The 18,451-nt window shown below is 41.9% G+C and overlaps 1 protein-coding gene across 5 annotated transcripts in view; it reads left to right on the top strand.

The window, feature by feature from the left end:
- The first annotated feature begins 3,769 nt into the window (after nt 1-3,769).
- Nucleotides 3,770-18,451, top strand: part of SBNO1 (strawberry notch homolog 1) — a 57,698-nt gene continuing 43,016 nt past the window's right edge. Inside the window, exons 1-4 of one of the 5 annotated variants that reach the window (XM_027044291.2) lie at nt 3,770-4,038; nt 12,162-12,293; nt 13,015-13,119; nt 15,076-15,388. In XM_027044291.2, the coding sequence (XP_026900092.1) occupies nt 12,162-12,293; nt 13,015-13,119; nt 15,076-15,388 (550 nt within the window). In that variant the 5' untranslated portion in view covers nt 3,770-4,038. Of the gene's footprint in view, nt 4,039-12,161; nt 12,294-13,014; nt 13,120-14,002; nt 14,024-15,075; nt 15,389-18,451 lie in introns of those variants that run through there. The other 4 variants (XM_027044293.2, XM_027044292.2, XM_027044294.2 and 1 more) reach the window with 4 other exon arrangements.

The raw sequence follows: 18,451 nt of genomic DNA on the forward strand, positions 1-18,451 counted from the left end.
CTAAAGCCAAATTCATTGTCTTCCTCTTCACATGTTGGTCTTCCTGAGGTCATAGTTTCATCTGTGGCACTATTATCTACCTAGGTTCCGAAGAGAGAAACTGAGGCTTCATTATAGACTCCTCCCTCCTCACAACCCCTATTCAACTAGCCACTGTGTGTCGTTGGCTTTATCTCCTAAATATCTCTTGAACCTGGACCTCTTCTTTTGCTCAACAGAATTTTGCTCCATATCGCCTTCTGTTCTTATCTTCTCTCGATCTATCTAGTCCTCATATCTGCAGCCCAGTTCTTAGATCCCTCTGCTACACTGCTCCCAGAGTGATATTCTAGAATGTCTAGCCAACCGTGGCAGCTCTCTGCATAACAGGCTTCTGAGCTCCCTGTAGCCTACAGAATAAAGTCCAAACTCAGTTACAAAATGCTCTTGGAGAATGACCTTCATCTATTTTTATAATCCTACTGATAATTCCCTGTTACTTGCTATGTCAATCAAGGTTCAGACAGGAGGCCTAAACTACACCGGGTTTTGAATAGAGATCCATTAATGTAAAGAACTGTTAACTGGGTCTAAGCTGGTTAACTAGGTGACCTGAAAGGGTGAAAAGAGAACTTTAAGACATCACCTCTCCAGCTGCAGGAAGCAGCTCCCACCACTTGGGCTATGGGGACGCAGGGAAGGGGCTGGTGTCATTAAACTTAGAAACACAAAAGAGGGACGAGTTTTGCTCAGACCTAAACTCCAAGGAGGGGGCTCTGCTCAGCTGGTGCCAGCATCTCAGACCTTACAGGGTGGCCCAGTGGAGGGTCCTGCTGGTCCCGCCCCCTGGGAGGAGGGTTTGGTGGGACTATCCCGCAGGCCTGGGGGACACTGAGGAGAGGCAGCTGCTAGGTGAAGAAGTGTTGTTGGGATGACGTTCACAGGAAACTTTCTCCTCCTCCAGCTTTGTCGTCTCCCTCTGGCACTCCCTGTTGCAGAAACAAACACTGAAACAGCTGGCAGAGCAGAAATGTGGTTTTGCGCATCACGATACAGACTAGAGAAGCCTGGGCTTGGAGCTGAGAGACGTCTGTCTTAATGACCCGTGCGCTTGCCTTGTTACTGTCGCGTCTCCTTGCTTTGCTCCTACCTGTTTCAGGACATTTGCATGTGCTGTTTCCTCTTCTTGAAATGCAGTTCCCTCTTCTCTTTGCCCACTTAATACCTACTTTTCCCACTTCCTCAAGGAAGCAGCCTTTGAGTCCTCTGGTGAGGTCAAATCCCTCTGTAATAGGCTGTTAGCTTCTTTGTAACAATGTCACAATTACAAGTTTACATTTTGTGTAATTTTTGGATTAACACCCACTACAATGTAGGGATATTAAACAATTTTTTAATGATTATTTATTTTTTAAGAGAGACAGAGTACCAGCGGGGGAAGAACAGAGAGAGGGAGACACAGGATCTGAAGCAGGCTCCAGGTCCTGAGCTATCAGCACAGAGCCCAACACAGGGCTCGAACCCACAGACCATGAGATCATGACCTGAGCCAAAGTTGGACGCTTAAACGACTGAGCCACCCAGGTGCCCCAACACTGTAAGGACATTAATCTATGGGTAGGAACCATCCCTGTCTCTATCTTCATTTGGTTTTCTTACATTTGTGCCCGTAATTTCTAACAATGTACCTGGCCCATAGTAAGGGCTCAATAAATACTTGTTGAATGGAGTGAGAAGTGCAGTTTTAACAGCCATGGAGAAGTCAATACCATGCCTCAACAGGGTTTTGTTTTGTTTCTGAATTAGCTGCTTCCAATAGCATCTCTGTTCTGGGTGGACCCAATAAGTCTTCCTCCTGCTTCTGGTCCTCAGTAGCTTGACTCCCATCCCGATACAACTGCTACTTGCATTGTCATTCTGAGATGCTCTATGCGTACACGCAAGCAAAATATATTATTATACATACTCATAGATAGAGGTGCTTCATTCTCTTGAACAACTGTTTTTCACTGTAGGAAAGTACCACAGTTCAGTTAACCAGTCCTTTCCTTAAAGACATTTAGTTTGTTTCCCATCTTTAGATTCTACAAATAATGCTGCAGTGAATAACCTTGTGTGTGACATTGTGTGCAAATACACAGTTATATTGCAATATCTCCTGAAATACCATCTTTTACTTTGGTCCCAGAGAAGGAGATTATGCAGATCTGGCAGCAAGGACCTGGCTTGGATGCTCAGAAAGTATCTCTAAAGGTGGGGGTTTCTAGGTCAGACCTGCACTTTTTGGAATCTAGTATTTACCTAGTCCTAGCCTGCAGCTAGAGTTTGAGGGCCACTTGGAAACCAAATTGTACCAGCCATGCTCAGAAGACACTGATTCATTAAATACAGTGTTTTAGATTTTTTTTTCTGCATCCTTTCTCCTTTCATTTCCTTGTCTTTTCATAATTTGACAGATTTGTAATGGCTTGTTTGGTGTCATCTACACTAGACCATAAACTAGGGCTAGTCTAGTGGCCAGCAGTGAACAGGACACATGAGGGCTTTGTTCTTATGGGACTAGTTTTATCATTTTTACTTTACCAGGTTTCTTTGTGTGTAAGGATGAAATGAAATAATGAAAGCAAAGTAATTAGTCAGCAATTTAAAATGTTCACTTATATGAATATATATATATATATATATACGACACATACTTATGTATATAAACGCCCAGTTGGAAGATTCATAATCATCTTGCCATGACTACTTTTTTTTCTCCCCACTTTCCCTCTACTTTCTCCTGAGGAGCTCACACCTTAACCTCCAAGTGTTTTGGGGACTTGGTTTTCAACGCAAGGCGAGCGGGATGCGCCGCCAGTAGGGGGCAAGACTCACCCAGGCGTGCCTATTACTAAGCAACGGAGTCAAACAGCATTCAGAATGACTTTACAAAAGGGTTACCAAGAAGTTAATTTGTTTATTCTGTCAGGTCATTTAATAAGAACAATAATAATAGTAGTAGTGGTAAGAATAAGGGGAAGGAGAAGAAAATAAGGAAGCGAGAGGTGGTGGCGACAAACCTTTTCTGCAGCAATCATTAATCAAGAGCAATAGTTCAGAAAAAAGAAATGGGGCTGACTCTGCTCACACTCCTTAGGGTATGATAATGACAGTGGACCAGCCGAAGGTCTCCGAGTTATACTGCGGTTTCATATTGAATAAAGTGCTTTGAGCGAGCCTAACAAGCAAAGAATAAGCGAATATTTTTTTCTCGGATTGACTGGGTAATGAAGAGCTTTCCAAAGTGATAGAGACGCCACTAGGTAACTTCCTGGGCCGAAGCCACACACCAAAAGGTTTTGAAAATAGCTTCGGGCCCCTCCTAGCCCGACTTTTGAAAGCAGGTGTGGGACGCATGCGCCCGGCCCACCGGCTGACCTCCTCGTGGCAAAACCAGAGTGCGGACCTTCCTCCCGACGGCCCGCGGGGCAGAAAGGGAGGGGGAACGGAATTCTCGCGAGGTGTTTGAGCGCCGGCGGAAGCAGTAGACACGTGACTCTTCCAAGAGGCCTTCGCCTTCCCCCCTCCCCCTTCTCGGAAACCCGGCCCCCTCACCCCTCGCCCACCCCGGAGACGCGGTAAAGGACCGTTTGGGTTCCGGAATTCTCTTGGATCCAACCACTGGTACCGGGTCGGCTGGGGCCGGCGGAGTCCGTGCTTGGCAGCGAAGGCAGGGGGCGGTCAAGATGGGGGGGGGAAATCATCTTCCTTCACCTAGGAGGGAGGCGGGCGGAGGGGGGCGCTGGGGAGCGGGTGGGGGGGGGGGAAAGGGAGGAAGTCACGTGGGGCGCGCGGCGCGCGCTGCGTGCGCGCGGCGCCTCATCCGTCGCCCCACCCCCTCCCCTCCGGCGGGGCGGGGGGGCCGGGGGGAGGGGCGTCAAGATGGCGGCGGGGAGGTAGGCAGAGCCGGACGCCGCTGCTGCCGCCGCCACCGCCGCCTCCGCTCCAGTCGCCTCTAGTTCTTCAAGCTCTCGCCACCCGGGAGAAGCTGTTCCGGTGTCGGATCCCGCGGGGAAAGTAAGTCCTTTCCTTAGCTCTCTTCTGCTTCCACACTCCCCCTCCCGGACAGCCAGCCTCCCACTCCCACCCTCCTCAGGGGGCCGTGTGGGGCCGGGCTGGGGGGGGGGGCAGCCACCTCACCCCGGCTTGGGGCCTCCCTCGCCCCTCTTCGCCCCCTCAGCTGCGCGCCCCAGGGTTCTCGGGGGCACGGTCCCAGCAGCAGCCGCCCCGCCGCACTCGCTTCCTCCGCCCGTCAGCGCCGGGCCCTGCGGTCGCTGCGCGTGGGGCTCTCGGGCCCCGGGGGCCCCGCTGTCCCGGGCCGGAGGCACCCAGTTTGGGCGGGGAGGCAAGGTCTGCGGACTCCGGCTCCGACTCTACTTGGGTCGCCCCCCTTGCTTTCCCCGCTCCACTCGAGGACTGCGAGGTCCCGGACCCGCAGGAAAGTGAGCTCCGCAATCCTTCAAAAGTCCTCCTGTCGGAGGATTGCCCCCGGCTTACGACGAGTGCGGGAGGCGATGGGAGCGCCCCAAATCTGGACCCCACACCTGCAGTTTTCTGATTACCTCGCTCTCAGGGTGTCGAAGCGGTACGTGGGACACGTGGGGGCCACCTTCAAGCCTCACCGAGCGATCAGGTTAATTTTGTCTCCAGCTCGCTCGCCTCCCAGACCCTAAGCATCTATGCAGAGAAAGGCGGTTGCGGATTTGCTTGCTCTAAGAGTGCTTGGCGTAACGAGCATCTAAAGTTCCCCAAACCAGTGCTCGCTGGTGGTTTCCCTGAAGTGGTTTGGGATCGGTTTAACCGCTGAGGAGATTTGGATGTGCCCGAACCCTTGTGATTGTTTCTTTCCTGATCCTGGCATCCAGCTCCTCCCCTTTCCACCCCGGCTTTGTGCTGCTGTTTGGTTAATGTTTGCGGACCACTAACTTGATCCTCGCACAGAGAAGCCCTTTTTTATGTGCGGGCTCCGTTTACTGTAGGAAGCTTTTGTTTTGGGGAGTCGCTGGTTGAGAAACGTGGGGAAAGAAGGGCCAAGAACATGAGAGTCAAATAAAGCAACGTTTTTATCCATCGAATTGCGCAGCCAATTGTAACCGCACCCGGAAGTTTGTACTAAACACGTGTTGCTGAGGGAAGGTTAAAAGCTGGGTCCCCTTTGACCTTTGAGAGTTGATTATTAGCAGTTGATGTTGGGTTAAATGGTTGTTGGTTTGTATTTTTTTTTCTAGACAGCCATGGTTAGGGACGAAGTAGGGCTTGTACAGAGTCGGCCAGGAGGGTCTAGAAAGCTGTCAAATCCGGAGTTGCCCTAGAGCAGATAGACTCAGAGACACGAACCAGCTAACAGTGCGAAGGGATTCCTTTCCCCCACTATATTTACGGCAATTAAGTGATTTTTTTTTCCGTAAGCTGCGGGGAAAGCCAGGATCATTGCCCCAAAGACAGTTTGTATAGAATTTCTAGGACAAAATGCAGAGTTTGGAATGGTGCCTTGCATGGGACCGTGATTTTGAGAGCAAGGGAACGTTTCATTTTCGTGTCTAAAGAAGCTGCTTCCAAAATTTCCTTTATCTGCAAAAACATCTATATTCTTTTGGCTTCTGCTCTTTTGTCCCCCAGGCTAACTTAATTACACACAGTTGTCTATAGAATTTTAAGTGAATTTTACTCTAGCTTGTGGGTAAGTATTGGAAGGGGAGGTTTAGTTGGTGGCTGACAGTCCCATTCATTCATTCATTGAATGCTGTTAAGTGTCTGGCAGTTTTACTTAAGGGCTTTGCTGAAATTACGTTCTGCTTAAAAACGGACAGTGTGGAGATTCTTTCATGCTTTTTAAAATGATTCATCTCAAAGACTCTGGCTGCAGATACATTTCTGCGTTTCTTAGTTTCTAAATTGAGCTTTGATTTGAGACTTGCCTCCTGTGAAGGTCCTGAACGCTTGGATCTGAGATCTGGTCTTGCAGGTACCCTGACTTCCTGAGTCTCTCAGTTCCCGTGCTTTGTCTGCCTAAAATTAGTGTAAAGATACTTTCTGAGAAGAACTGCTTTCACATGAAATAGCTAAGTAGTTACCAAAATGATAGGATCCTGAAGTTTTTGCAGTTGTCTTTTTTTTTTTTTAATGCTGAAGATTGACTTTGATGTCGTTGAACTTATTAGGACAGTCTTGGGATACCACTGAAATTTTGTGTAGATGGAAAGATAGGCTCTTGAAGAGCAGGAACTCTGGTTTTATGAGTACAGTACAAAACCCATCAAGTTAACTTGCGTATTTAATTCTGGGGAGGCAGTGTATAGTACAGAGTAGTGATTTTGAAACCTTTTTACTGCATCCCGTGGTATTTTTACGTTGTGTAAACATAATGACATGTTTTACGTTGTGATCTAGTGTATACGCACACACGGAACTGAAAAAGTCACGTCGTGAAATGTTTATCCTCTCTACGCACTCTGCGCTAGTTTTCTGTTCTGTATTGAAATATTTAAGAATGCTGATCATGATACACTGAATTGACTTGACAACTCACTGTGGTGTGACCAGTAGATTGAAAAATATGTTCTAGGGTTAAGAGTACAGTATCTTGGGGGGATGTGGGGTCAGAGCTCCTAGGTTTCTAATTCTGCTCCATGCTTGCTTTGTTGTTACCTTGTTACAGTTCATCTCTCTAAGGCTCAGTTTTTATCTGTGACAAAGGGATAACAGGTAATATTTATTCATGGGTTATCTGGAGGGTTAAAAGAGAAAAGAAATCAACACTGTAGTAAATCTCAAGGTGTCTAACCATCTGGATTTGATGGTGGTAATCAAGAAAGTTGTCCCACCCCCTCCATTCTTTCATGTGTTTTTTTGTAAAGCATATTTGAAATTTTGTTATCTGCACATTCCTTTGTGAATCCATTCTTCCTATAAGTTTTGTAGTGAGAGCAGGAAGAGGCAAACTTCCGTGAGCAATTGCTCCCTTGAAAAATAGCTATTTAAAAATACAAATTATATTCCTCAAGGTAATGAAAATCCTTGTTAATGAATTTTTTATATTATCTTTTATATCTCGTGATGTTCTTTTTTTGTTGTTGTTGGTTTCATTTATTTATTTTGAGAGAGGAAGAGAGAGCGAGAGAGTATGCATGCATGAAAGGGATAGAGAGAGAGAGGGAGAGAGAATCCCAAGCAAGTCTCCCCACTGTCAGCGCAGAGCCTGATGTGGGGCTTTGAACTCACAAAACGTGAGATCATGACCTGAGCTGAAACCAAGAGTTGGACACTTAACCAACGGAGCCACCCAGGCGCCCCTCTCCTGATGTTCTTAATTAAGGAATTGCATTCAGTAGACACTGAATAAATACCTTGTTCATAGATTATATTAGCTAAATTCTGAGTGGATCATTATCCTTCAACTTCTTAAACTCAATGTCATTCGTTACGTGTGGGCTTTGTAAAAGCAAAGTTGAAGCGGAGTTAAAAGGCAGACATACTTAGCGTTGTTAAAGAGAAAAAGTCCTGTTTGTTATTGGTTCAGGCAAAGAAAGATACTTGCTTTACATAAAGAGGTCTACCAGTCTCCTCTAGGCAACCTAACTGATTAGCTGTTGTTAAGGAGAAAAAGTCCTGTTTGTTATTGGTTCAGGCAAAGAAAGATACTTGCTTTACATAAAGAGGTCTACCAGTCTCCTCTAGGCAACCTAACTGATTAGCTGGACAAATTGAATATCTGACACTTATAGGTAAAAAGGAACTCGTATTTTATAGAACTAATGTGGAAGTTATTGAATAGATTGCCCACAAGTAAAGTTGTATTTTAGGGAATAAAGCGTTGGATCAGTGATGTGGAAGAAAACCTGTATTTTTGACGTGATACTAATATTTATCCAAATGATATTTAATAGCTAGTAATGTAACATTTATGCAACAGCAATCCTGTAAAATAGGTTCTGTTTTTATTCCCATTTGAGGAAACAAGTTATTACTTGATCACATAAGTTATTATTTGACTGTATTATACTACTAGTGGATGATGTGGCCAGGATTTGAACCCAGATATTGTTTGACCCCATTGTCTGCACACTTGCCACTGCTACAGATAGACCCCTTGTATCTGCCCAGAGCTATAAAGATCTGCTTTAGGTCTCAACAAGAGCAATCTTGTCCTGGTTGATAGGTTTCAGTGTTGGTATTCTCAGTGGGAACTGTACCCTTGCATTCTTCTGATTGGCTCTTGTTTCTCAGGATTCTCTTCTTGCCAAGGATGGCTCTTCATTTCTACTACTGTGTCCTTGTTTCTTATTTATCGTACATGCTTTCATAGGTGTACTATTTTGAAATAGGTGGTATTTTTGAATGTGTTTATTTATGATAGAAATGGAACCTTTTGTTGGTTGTTTCAGATAGAGTCACTCTGAGGTTAGCAATTTTGGGGTTTGTTTAAACATTGCTACATGTTAAACTTCACCTAAGGGCTACGAAATCCTTTGTTAGATACACTGTAACACAGTTCTTTTATATCTACCTAACAGTATTTGCATTTATATTGTATTTAAAGGGTTCAAAGTAAAATTGTTGTTTTTCCTCTCAATAAATCTTACTCGTAAGGTGAGGAGAAGATTGAATAATATAACCTTTTTAAGAGCTCTCTTCGCCTGAACACTGAAATTCTGTGAGTCTGTAATAGTTTCAGAATAGGAAAATTAAATATTAAGAGTATTGCCTAGTGGTATTAGATGTTCCTCCATATCCCTTTCCCCCTTTTTCACTGCAAAAAAGTGCAAGTAAAGAATTTGTGCCCAGTTGACTAAGAAAGGATCCCTAGGGGGTCCTGGGTGGCTCAGTCAGTTGGGTGTCCTACTTGGGCTCAGGTCATGATCTCATGGCTTGTGGGTTCGAGCCCCACATCAGGCTCTGTGCTGACAGCTCAGAGCCTGGAGCCTGCTTCGGTATCTGTGTCTTCGGATTCTGAGTGCTGCTTCCCCATCATGCTCTGTCTCTCTTTCAAAAATACACATTAAAAAAAAAAAAAAAAAAAGATCCCTAGATTTTGTGTGTAAGATGTATATAAATCTAAAATCTCCTTCATTAACAGCTTGTAAAAGTCATTGTCGTTACTAAGTCACTACTGAGGTTAGAGGTCTCGAATTGTTATTCCTGTGAATGAATTTGCAGTAGGTCATTGAGTGTTATTTATAACTGTGCTGTTATTTCTTGTAAAAATACCAAGTTTTTCCCAAATTTTTCCCTTCCCTGATAATATTTTTGTACTTTCAATTCTCACTGTTCAGAAAATATGTTTCAAAAACCTCTCATGAATTTAGTAATGCTTTTCAATGATTTTTTTCATTAATGATGTTTTTATACTTTTTAGTATAATTAGGTAGGGCTTGGCGTGCCTCTAGTGGATTAATGGATCCCTTGGCCTCCCAAGCGTTCTTTGGTCTGTAGTTTAGGTGTCACTGGTTCAAAACAATGTTTTTTTTGTTTTTTTTTTAACGTTTTATTTATTTTTGAGACAGAGAGAGACAGAGCATGAACGGGGGAGGGGCAGAGAGAGAGGGAGACACAGAATCTGAAGCAGGCTCCAGGCTCTGAGCTGTCAGCCCAGAGCCTGACACGGGGCTCCAACTCACGGACCACGAGATCGTGACCTGAGCTGAAGTCGGCGGCTTAACCGACTGAGCCACCCAGGCGCCCCAAAACAGTGTATTTTTATTTCAAATGTAAGTAAATCATTATTTCTAATATTGACTTTAAAAAGATGACATTTTGATAGTTTCTGGAGTTTCATCAATCAATCTAGGTCAGGATTAGTCATAGCAAGCAGACCAGGACCACCACACATTCCCCCAGGTCACTGGTCTTAGTGAAGTATTTTGTGGATTGAAAATGTTTTTATTTACTTTTTATTTTTAAGTGTTTGTTTACTTCGAGTGAGCAGGGTAGGTACAGAGTGAAGGAAAGAGAATCTCAAGTAGGTTCTGTGTCGTCAGCATAGAGCTGGATGTGGGGCTTGAACCCACGAACCGTGAGATCATGACCTCAGTCGAAACCAAGAGTCAGATACTTAACTGGCTGAGCCACACGAGCGCCCCTGAAAATGTTTCTAAAGCATTGGCTTAGCTCTCAGTACCTATTTGTACTACATTACTAGGATTAGTTTGTAAAATATGGTCAGCTATTTATTTTACATCTTCATTGGGACATTTCTCCTATTTGTCTCCTCTGTTCATTCCCTTCATACCGTTTCCATCTTGCTGTGCAATAATCTGTCTTCCTTCTGATTTTAATCTCAAACTGCCATTTATTCCAAAGTTAAGTATTGAAACTTCTTAGGTTAGCAACATTGACTTCTTGATCTGTTCATTGGAAAGAGAATGCATGGGCTTTGGGAGTTTGAACAGTCTAGATCTGGGTAGGTGTAGGTAATATAAGCTTTCTGCGCCTCAGTTTCATCTCTGGAATTATAATACCTACTTTTTTCGGGGTTGTTGTGGGCTCATAGTGTACATGAAGAGCCTAACACTGTGAGCTTTGTAAAAGATACTTAGTTGTCAATTTCCTTTCTGTCCTTCTTCCTGCTCAAAATGTATTCCAAAGACTTCTTTTCCTTTTTCTGAAAAATTTTGGGGGAATCTCATTCGGCTTATCTCTTCTTCCTTGGGGCTGTTTAAGACCCTCTTTAAACAGTCTGCCCTTAGTTTCATTTCTGGGTATCTGTGGTTTCTATCTTAAACTCATTCATGTTTCTGTTAGAACTTCTTTCTAATTGATACTTAGGCTCCTGTGACATAGGCCTACCTAGTAGAGGATATTTCTGTTAAGTATCTTGCTTTCATTTGAAACAGTATTTCTGCACATTGGAAGTCATGGTCATGGTGACTAACACCTTTCTTTTAGTAGGACATAATGAAAACACTGGCATTTAATTCTGTCACACAGCCTGAGAACAAATGAACTAGCTGAAAATTAGTATATTTATGTAACATGAAATTAGTGTTTTGAGAAAAATAAGTACAGTCATTTTTTTTCCGTGTTTATGTATGTAAATTGGTTATTTCAGATAATGACAAAAGTTAAAAATTGAGAAAGTTGTTTTTTTCCCTCTACAAAATGGATAAAAATCTGTTTTGGTGCTAAATTACTTTGATACATTGGATCAAAGTACATTGGTTCCTTAGAGTACAGTTGGAAAACCCAAACCTGAAATGTATTTGCTTGCTTCATTTTCCCCTACTAAACCATATAACTCCTTTTTGGGTCTCCTGGGCTCAATGCTTGTTTTTTCACTTTGTGTTGGCTTATCTCTAATCGTCCATCAATTCATGCTTTTTGTGTATTTCACATTTTCTTTGATCTTAAGAGCTTCTGTATAAACTTAACCTTATGGATTGTCCTTCCTAAATATCTTGGAATCCATCCCCCCTTCTTTCCACACTCTGTTATTATAGCACATCATCTCTCTCTTGGTGTGTGTAGTGGTTTCCTAAAATGTCTCTCTGCTTCTGGTCTTATTCTACCCATTCTCAGTTTGCTTCCATACTTCTGTGGAGTAACCTGTCACAAATCTGACTGTGTTCTGCAGTTTTCTATCTGATAACTCTTCAGTGACCCCCCACCACCCACGGGATTAAGTGAACTCTCTAGCATTGTATAGAAGGTTGTGGGTGACATTTTCCTCATCTCTCGTCATCACCTATCTGAGCCTTGGATTTCTGTTCTGAGCTTCCGTACCAATGGTAAATTACTCATAAACGTTGTTCTTAAAGTACTAATGTCTTTCATGCCTCCATAAATTTTAATGCACCGTGCAGAAGATGCTTCCCCACCTGGTGATTTCTTCCTTGAGACTCAGTAGTTCCCGGTCATCTTTGTCCGCTCTCTCCCCAGGCCAAGTTTAACATTCCTTTTCTGTTCCCACCGCATTTTGTACACAAATACTCTTGCTGTGTTTTACATATTTCTCTGTCCTTTCCATCTTGTGAATTTTTTGGAATCAGAGACTATTTCTCATTAGTCGTTCTTACTTGATATGTAACAGGTTCTTCATAAATATCAAGTGAATGGATCTAGTAGAAAATGTTCGTTTATATTTAGAAGAGAGTTAATTGTCATTTTAAGTTTTTTATGTTAACGTTAAATCTTTTGTTCTAAAGATGGTGGAGCCAGGGCAAGATTTACTGCTTGCTGCTTTGAGTGAGAGTGGAATTAGTCCGAATGACCTCTTTGATATTGATGGTGGAGATGCAGGGCTTGCAACTCCAACACCTACTCCTCCAGTTCAGCAGGTAAGAGTTTTCCAAAGCCTCTGTAAAAAGTAGATTGCTTAAATTTCATTTCTCCTTACAGAAATAGGTATTAAGATACATTAAAAAATTTTTTTTAATGTTTATTTTTGAGAGAGTGCACGTGTGTAAGTGGGTTAGGGAGGGGCAGAGAGAGAGGGAGACGGAGGATCCTAAGTGGGTTCTGGGAGCCTGATGCAGGGATCAAACCCGCTAACTGAGCCATGAGATCATAACCTGAGCCCAAGTCGGACACTCAACTGACTGAGACACCCAGGCGCCCCAAGACATAATTTTAAATATGCATGTGCATGTTATTTTTATGTTATTGGTCTTCATTCATGAGAGGGACATTTTTGCAGTGAAAAATTAAGACATTTTCTGCTCTGATATACATACATATTTATATAAGAGAGACGTATTATTTAGAGCTCTTGTGGGAGGGTTGTTAATTTCCTTACTAGTTGTCTTTGTACTTCTTGGGGACCTTCTGAGGTTTCACTGTATACTTTCTCTGAAAGTTAAAATAAGGTTCTGGTGTTAGCATAATTTTGTGAAGATGTTGTACTTGGAAAGATTATTACTTTATACTTGGTATCATATTTTTTTGAGGGTAAAACTTTTTCGTTTTTGTTGTTTTAATAAAATGAATACATCTTTGGGTCTTAAAACAGCTCACTCCCATCATATTTTATTTCTTTCTCTGATGTTATTTTCTCTCCAGTCAGTGCCACTTAGTGCGTTAGAATTGGGTTTGGAGACTGAAGCAGCAGTTCCTGTTAAACCAGAACAAGAGACAGTACCTACTCCAGCACTGTTAAATGTTAGGGTAAGAACGATTTACATTTGACATTGTTACTAAAATGGTTTAGGATCATAGTCAGAAAATAACCTATAACATGAAGTCATTTTTATCTTACTAGTTCTGCTTTTTGCTGCTTTCCAATATGCTACTCTCACATCCTACTTGCTAAAATAATGCTTTCATTCTTCTGGTAGCTATGTTGATCAAAAGACAATTAGGACAAAACAGAAAATTTTTTGAATTTACTCATTGTAAATGATATAAAATTTGTGAACTACACATTAACCCACTGCACTTAATTTTTCCTTGTTTATTTCAGCTTTTGTCCATTATGTGATCATAATTGTGCTTTAAATACAGAGTTTACCTTAAACATAGCATTTATGAACTTAAGCCTAGTGGTGTAAAGGACATCCTAGTTAAAAATTTGATAATTATGATAAATTATTGTTGAGGGTTTTATTTGAAAGTGGTAAGTGGTGGGACGCCTGGTTGGCTCAGTTGGAAGAGCATGTGAGGGTTGTGAGTTTGATCCCCATATTGTGTGTAGAGATTACTTAAATCTTTAAAAGAGTTCCCTGCTTTAAAAAAGGGGGGATAAGTGGCAGCCTACAAAATTCTTATTATAGGAGTCATGGAAAAATACCAAATACTTTGAAGAGGGAAGGAAGTAGAAATAGACTGAAATTTATAAAAATACTCAGTTGTACTTCAGTCGTTTAAGATCACAGATATTTTATCATTCTCAAATCTTTGACTTTTTTTTCCTGCATTTTTGTCCAGCTTCTAATGTCCCCTCCCCACCCCCCAACTATAAAAAACAAAATGCTATATGGTTTTTCTTAGGCTCAAAGGTAGTACCTGTATTATCACCAATGTTTGATATTGATGATATTGGTGGATTCCCTGGATCATTCATGCAAGATAGGTATTTAAAATGTTGCTTGGGGTTGCCTGGCTGGCTCAGTCAATAGAGCATAGGACTCTTGATCTCGGGGTCATGAGATCAAGTCACACATTGGGTGCAGAGATTACTTAAAAGTAAAATCTTCAAAAAAAAAAATGCTGCTTGGTAGTTTTCTCTTTAAAGTTCTAAATGTTGGTATAGTCTGTATGATAGCAAACAAAACATTGTATAAGAATCACAGAATGTTAGAAATGGAAAATGGACTTCAGAGAGCCTGGGCCTCCAGGGGTGAAGTGATTTGCTTAAGGTTATTGACCTAGTTGAGGCAGTGCTGGGATTAGAAATACTTTCTCTTCCTAGCCCTTGTATTATATAGGGTTGCAATACATCACAACTTGCTTGGGATAGTCCTATTTTATGCTTGCTGCCCCTGACAGTTACAGAAAATGTCACACTACTACTATACCTTTTTTTCCCCCCTCAAAATGGTGTGTTTTAACTTGGTAGTTTATAGTTAGGCATATTTAATTAAAAATACAGCACCAGTAGTTTGGTAAGAAAGTCAGTTTTAAATTTTATTTTTTTATTATTAACTTTTAAATGTTTATTTATTTTGAGAGAGTGAGAGAGCCCATACATGTGCACGCATGGGAGCAGGGAAGGGACACAGAGCGAGAATCCCAAGCACGTTCACAGAGCCCAGTGCGCGGCTTGAATCCACAAACCATGAGATCATGACCTGAACCAAACCAAGTGTTGGATGCTTAACTGAGTGAGCCACTCAGGTGCCCCCCCATTTTTTTTTTTTTTTTTTTTTTTAAATTTTAGAGAGGGAGTGAGCAAGGGGAGGGGGCAGAGGGAGAAAGAGAATCTCAAGCAGTTTCCATGCAGACACCAGGCTCGATCCCATGACTCTGGGATCATGACCTGAGCCGAAATCAAGAGTCAGACACTCAGCTGACTGAGCCCCTAGTTTTAGATTTTTAAATGGCCTTCCATGTGTGTGGATCTAGGCTGTGTTAGAGAGTAAAGTACTTCTCAGTGGTCTGATGTGTTATGGTTTTCTTTTATAGCAGCAGCCTCCATCTACTACAACATTTGTGCTGAATCAAATAAATCAGCTTCCGACCTTGGGATCTACAATTGTAATGACTAAAACACCGCCTGTAACAACGAATAGGCAGACCATCACATTAACAAAGTTTATCCAGACTACTGCAAACACACGCCCTTCAGTCTCAGCACCAGCAGTACGAAATGCCATGACCTCTGCACCCTCAAAAGACCAGGTTCAGCTGAAGGATCTACTAAAAAATAATAGTCTGAACGAACTCATGAAACTGAAGCCACCAGCTAATATTGCTCAGCCAGTTGCAACAGCAGCTAGTAAGTCTTTCTATTTTCTATGGTGTCATCTGTCTCCCTGAGGTAAGATAGGTCAGTGTGTTTTTAAGGGTTTGCTTGGGTCTTAAAAGAACTGGGCAGGAAGGAGATGTCTGCATGACTCTGTACAATTACAGTATTTATACAGTACAAAGGAAGAAGAAATTTAGAAGCCTTAGCATTTACCTTGAAGTAAAATACGAAATTTCCAGGTGGCTACAATCATTAACACCATGAGATACTGGTTTTATATACTGGGAATAACTGGTTAACACTTTCTTGGTCCTTTAAATCTGTGCTTCTCAAACTTTATGTGATCTTGTTCACAGCCAGAATCAGATTCAGTAGGTCTGGGTGGGGCCCAAGATTCTGCATTTTTCTAACAAGCTTTTTGGAGGTGTTATTGCTGGTGGTCCTTGGACCATGTGTGAGGTAACTGGCTTTAAACTGATACTTTACTGCTTTACTGTGACTTTTACAGCTTTATGATTTTGCCTGTCACTGGCTTCATTGCTTGTGGATAGTCGTGTATTTAGTAAAAATTCCCTTTTAAAATACACATGTTTTCATTATAAAATAATTTACTGCATCTTTTTTGAAGAATGAGCACCCATATAATAACTTTCTAAAAAAACAGCTTTATTGAAATATAACGTGCATACGATAAATTTTACCTTTTTAAAGTATACGGTTGAGTAGATTATAGTATATTCACAGTTGTTAAACCATCACTACTAGCTAATCCATAATACCTTAAGGATAGGGTTTAACGGGAAAAAGTTCCACAGTGGTTTGATTGCATTTTTAAAGAGTTCGTTTATGCATAAAGAATATAGATTTTGTAGTTTTTCTTTGGAGTTTGTTGTCGCTCATTTATTCAACAAATATTTATTGAGTGCCTTCTATATGGCAAGTACTGTTCTGGGGTTTTGAGGCTATGGCTGGGAGAAAAACTGTTGGAATCTCTGCTCTCAAGGAGCTTGCATCCTAGTGGAGAGATGCAGACAATAAACAAAATAAGTTATACAGTACGTCTGATATGGACAAGCTCTGTGGAAAGAAGTAGAAAATGGGGTACAGGGCAGGAAGAGGTTACAGTTTTAAGTGGAACGTTCAGAGGAAGCTTCGTGTTTAGTGTATTGAGGTAATTTTTAAGGGTAAAATAGAATTAATTGGTGTTTTTAAAAATTTTAGCAATGTCATATTTTAGTAGTATAGTTTTAGAAACTGAAAAATGTGAACTCTTAAGAGGGATATTCTTTCCTTCCCTCTACATTCTGCTGAAATATATTTGAGTGCCTTATTTATTTATTTATTTTTTTAATTTTTTTTTTTTTTTTAACGTTTATTTAGTTTTGAGACAGAGAGAGACAGAGCATGAACGGGGGAGGGTCAGAGAGAGGGAAACACAGAATCTGAAACAGGCTCCAGGCTCTGAGCTGTCAGCACAGAGCCCGACGCGGGGCTCGAACTCACGAACTACAAGATCATGACCTGAGCCGAAGTCGGCCGCTTAACCGACTGAGCCACCCAGGCGCCCCTATTTGAGTGCCTTTTATGTAACAGTACCATGGCAGGCACTGTTGGAAACGGTAACTGACCTCAGTCATAGTCTGAGCTGACCACTATTGTATAGTTTTAGCATAAGAATTGGTGCCTTTTTTTAAAGTAGATTTCTTTGGGATTATTGTATGTTTGGATTAAGGAGATAGAATGGAGGTTCCTGATGATTTATACTGGCACATCAATAGCATTTTATTAGGGTTTTGGAATGAGGTGATAGGTATTGTACAGTTCCTTTTTCCAAAGGAAAAAGGTATTTGTATTTCTAATTGTGGGAAATAAATAAGTTCTAATACCTGATATAGACCAATATGTAATTTAGGGACAGAATTGACTGCTTGGAAGTTGTGCTTATGTTTATAAAGAAGAAGGCTGGGGCGTTCGGAAGCAGTGGTCAAAAAGTGTTTGTAGCGCGATGTAGAACTAACTTTGTCTCCAGTGAGAGATGTATTAAAAATATCAAATTATTTAATCTTTTCTTTGAATCCATACCATTGTGGCTTTATGGTTATAGTTTACTCAAGGTCATTGTCCTGAACTAACTGCAGCCTGGCAGCTAGATGCCAACTGAAAAATAATTTTAGCTGCCTTAGGACAGATTTTTATTTTCTGCCATGGAGAGCAGGACCGTGGCCCTGACCTGGCTGGGGTGCAGGGCAGCATCTGGGATGGCTCTTGGGAGACTTAGGGGTGGGGTGGGGTGATCAGTTTTGGAAGCAACTTTCATTAAAAGTTTTTGGGTTTGAGGAAATACTGCTGCTTTTTTGAGTGGCTTTCTGAGCATTCTACCCCTCAGAGCACATGTCCTCATAATGTAAAGAAGACTGTGTTATTGTGAGGGAAGTTCAGAAAGCAAAACAAAACAGGATAGGTTTGGAGCTGATCCAGTAATACTTAGTAAGTACAGTAACATCTACCACATCCAGTGGAGTAATTTTAAAAAGACAGAAGAGTACAAATCAAGGCCATCTTTGTGTGGAAGCCTGAGAAACCGTCAGACTAGACCAGGGCTGAAAAAGAAACATGTAAGTGAATGCCGAAGATAAGCATACTTTTGTGTTGTAGCAGAGGATCATCTTTTTACTAAAGGGGAAGAACAATAAAAGTATGAAACTGCAAAGAGCAAGATTTTGCATGTTCCTCCCTCACTTAGCTATGGGTGTTGCGCCTTTTGGAGCCATGAGCTCTTTGGGTCTCTGGGTTCTGAGTCCGTTTCTGTAACTCTGTGAACTGTTCACTGGCTCTCCCACAGTTGCGTTAAACAGATAAATCCGTTATCTCTGTTCTGACCTCCTTATTTTGTTAACACTTTGTTATTTTGGAGTCCCAAGTGACAGGCCTCCAAACACTCCCTATCTTTTGGTAGAATAGATCAGATCCGGTCAGTGCTCCTGGTGTGATTGTCACACTGTGGTCTCAAGGATCCCAGGTACCTGAAGCGAGCACTTCAGGGATGTAGGCTGGTTACGGGGCTCTAGACTCCTCAGTCAAGAAGTTCTCCTT

Source organism: Acinonyx jubatus, chromosome D3 (assembly GCF_027475565.1).
Source record: "Acinonyx jubatus isolate Ajub_Pintada_27869175 chromosome D3, VMU_Ajub_asm_v1.0, whole genome shotgun sequence".
Classification (NCBI taxonomy): Eukaryota; Metazoa; Chordata; class Mammalia; order Carnivora; family Felidae; genus Acinonyx; species Acinonyx jubatus.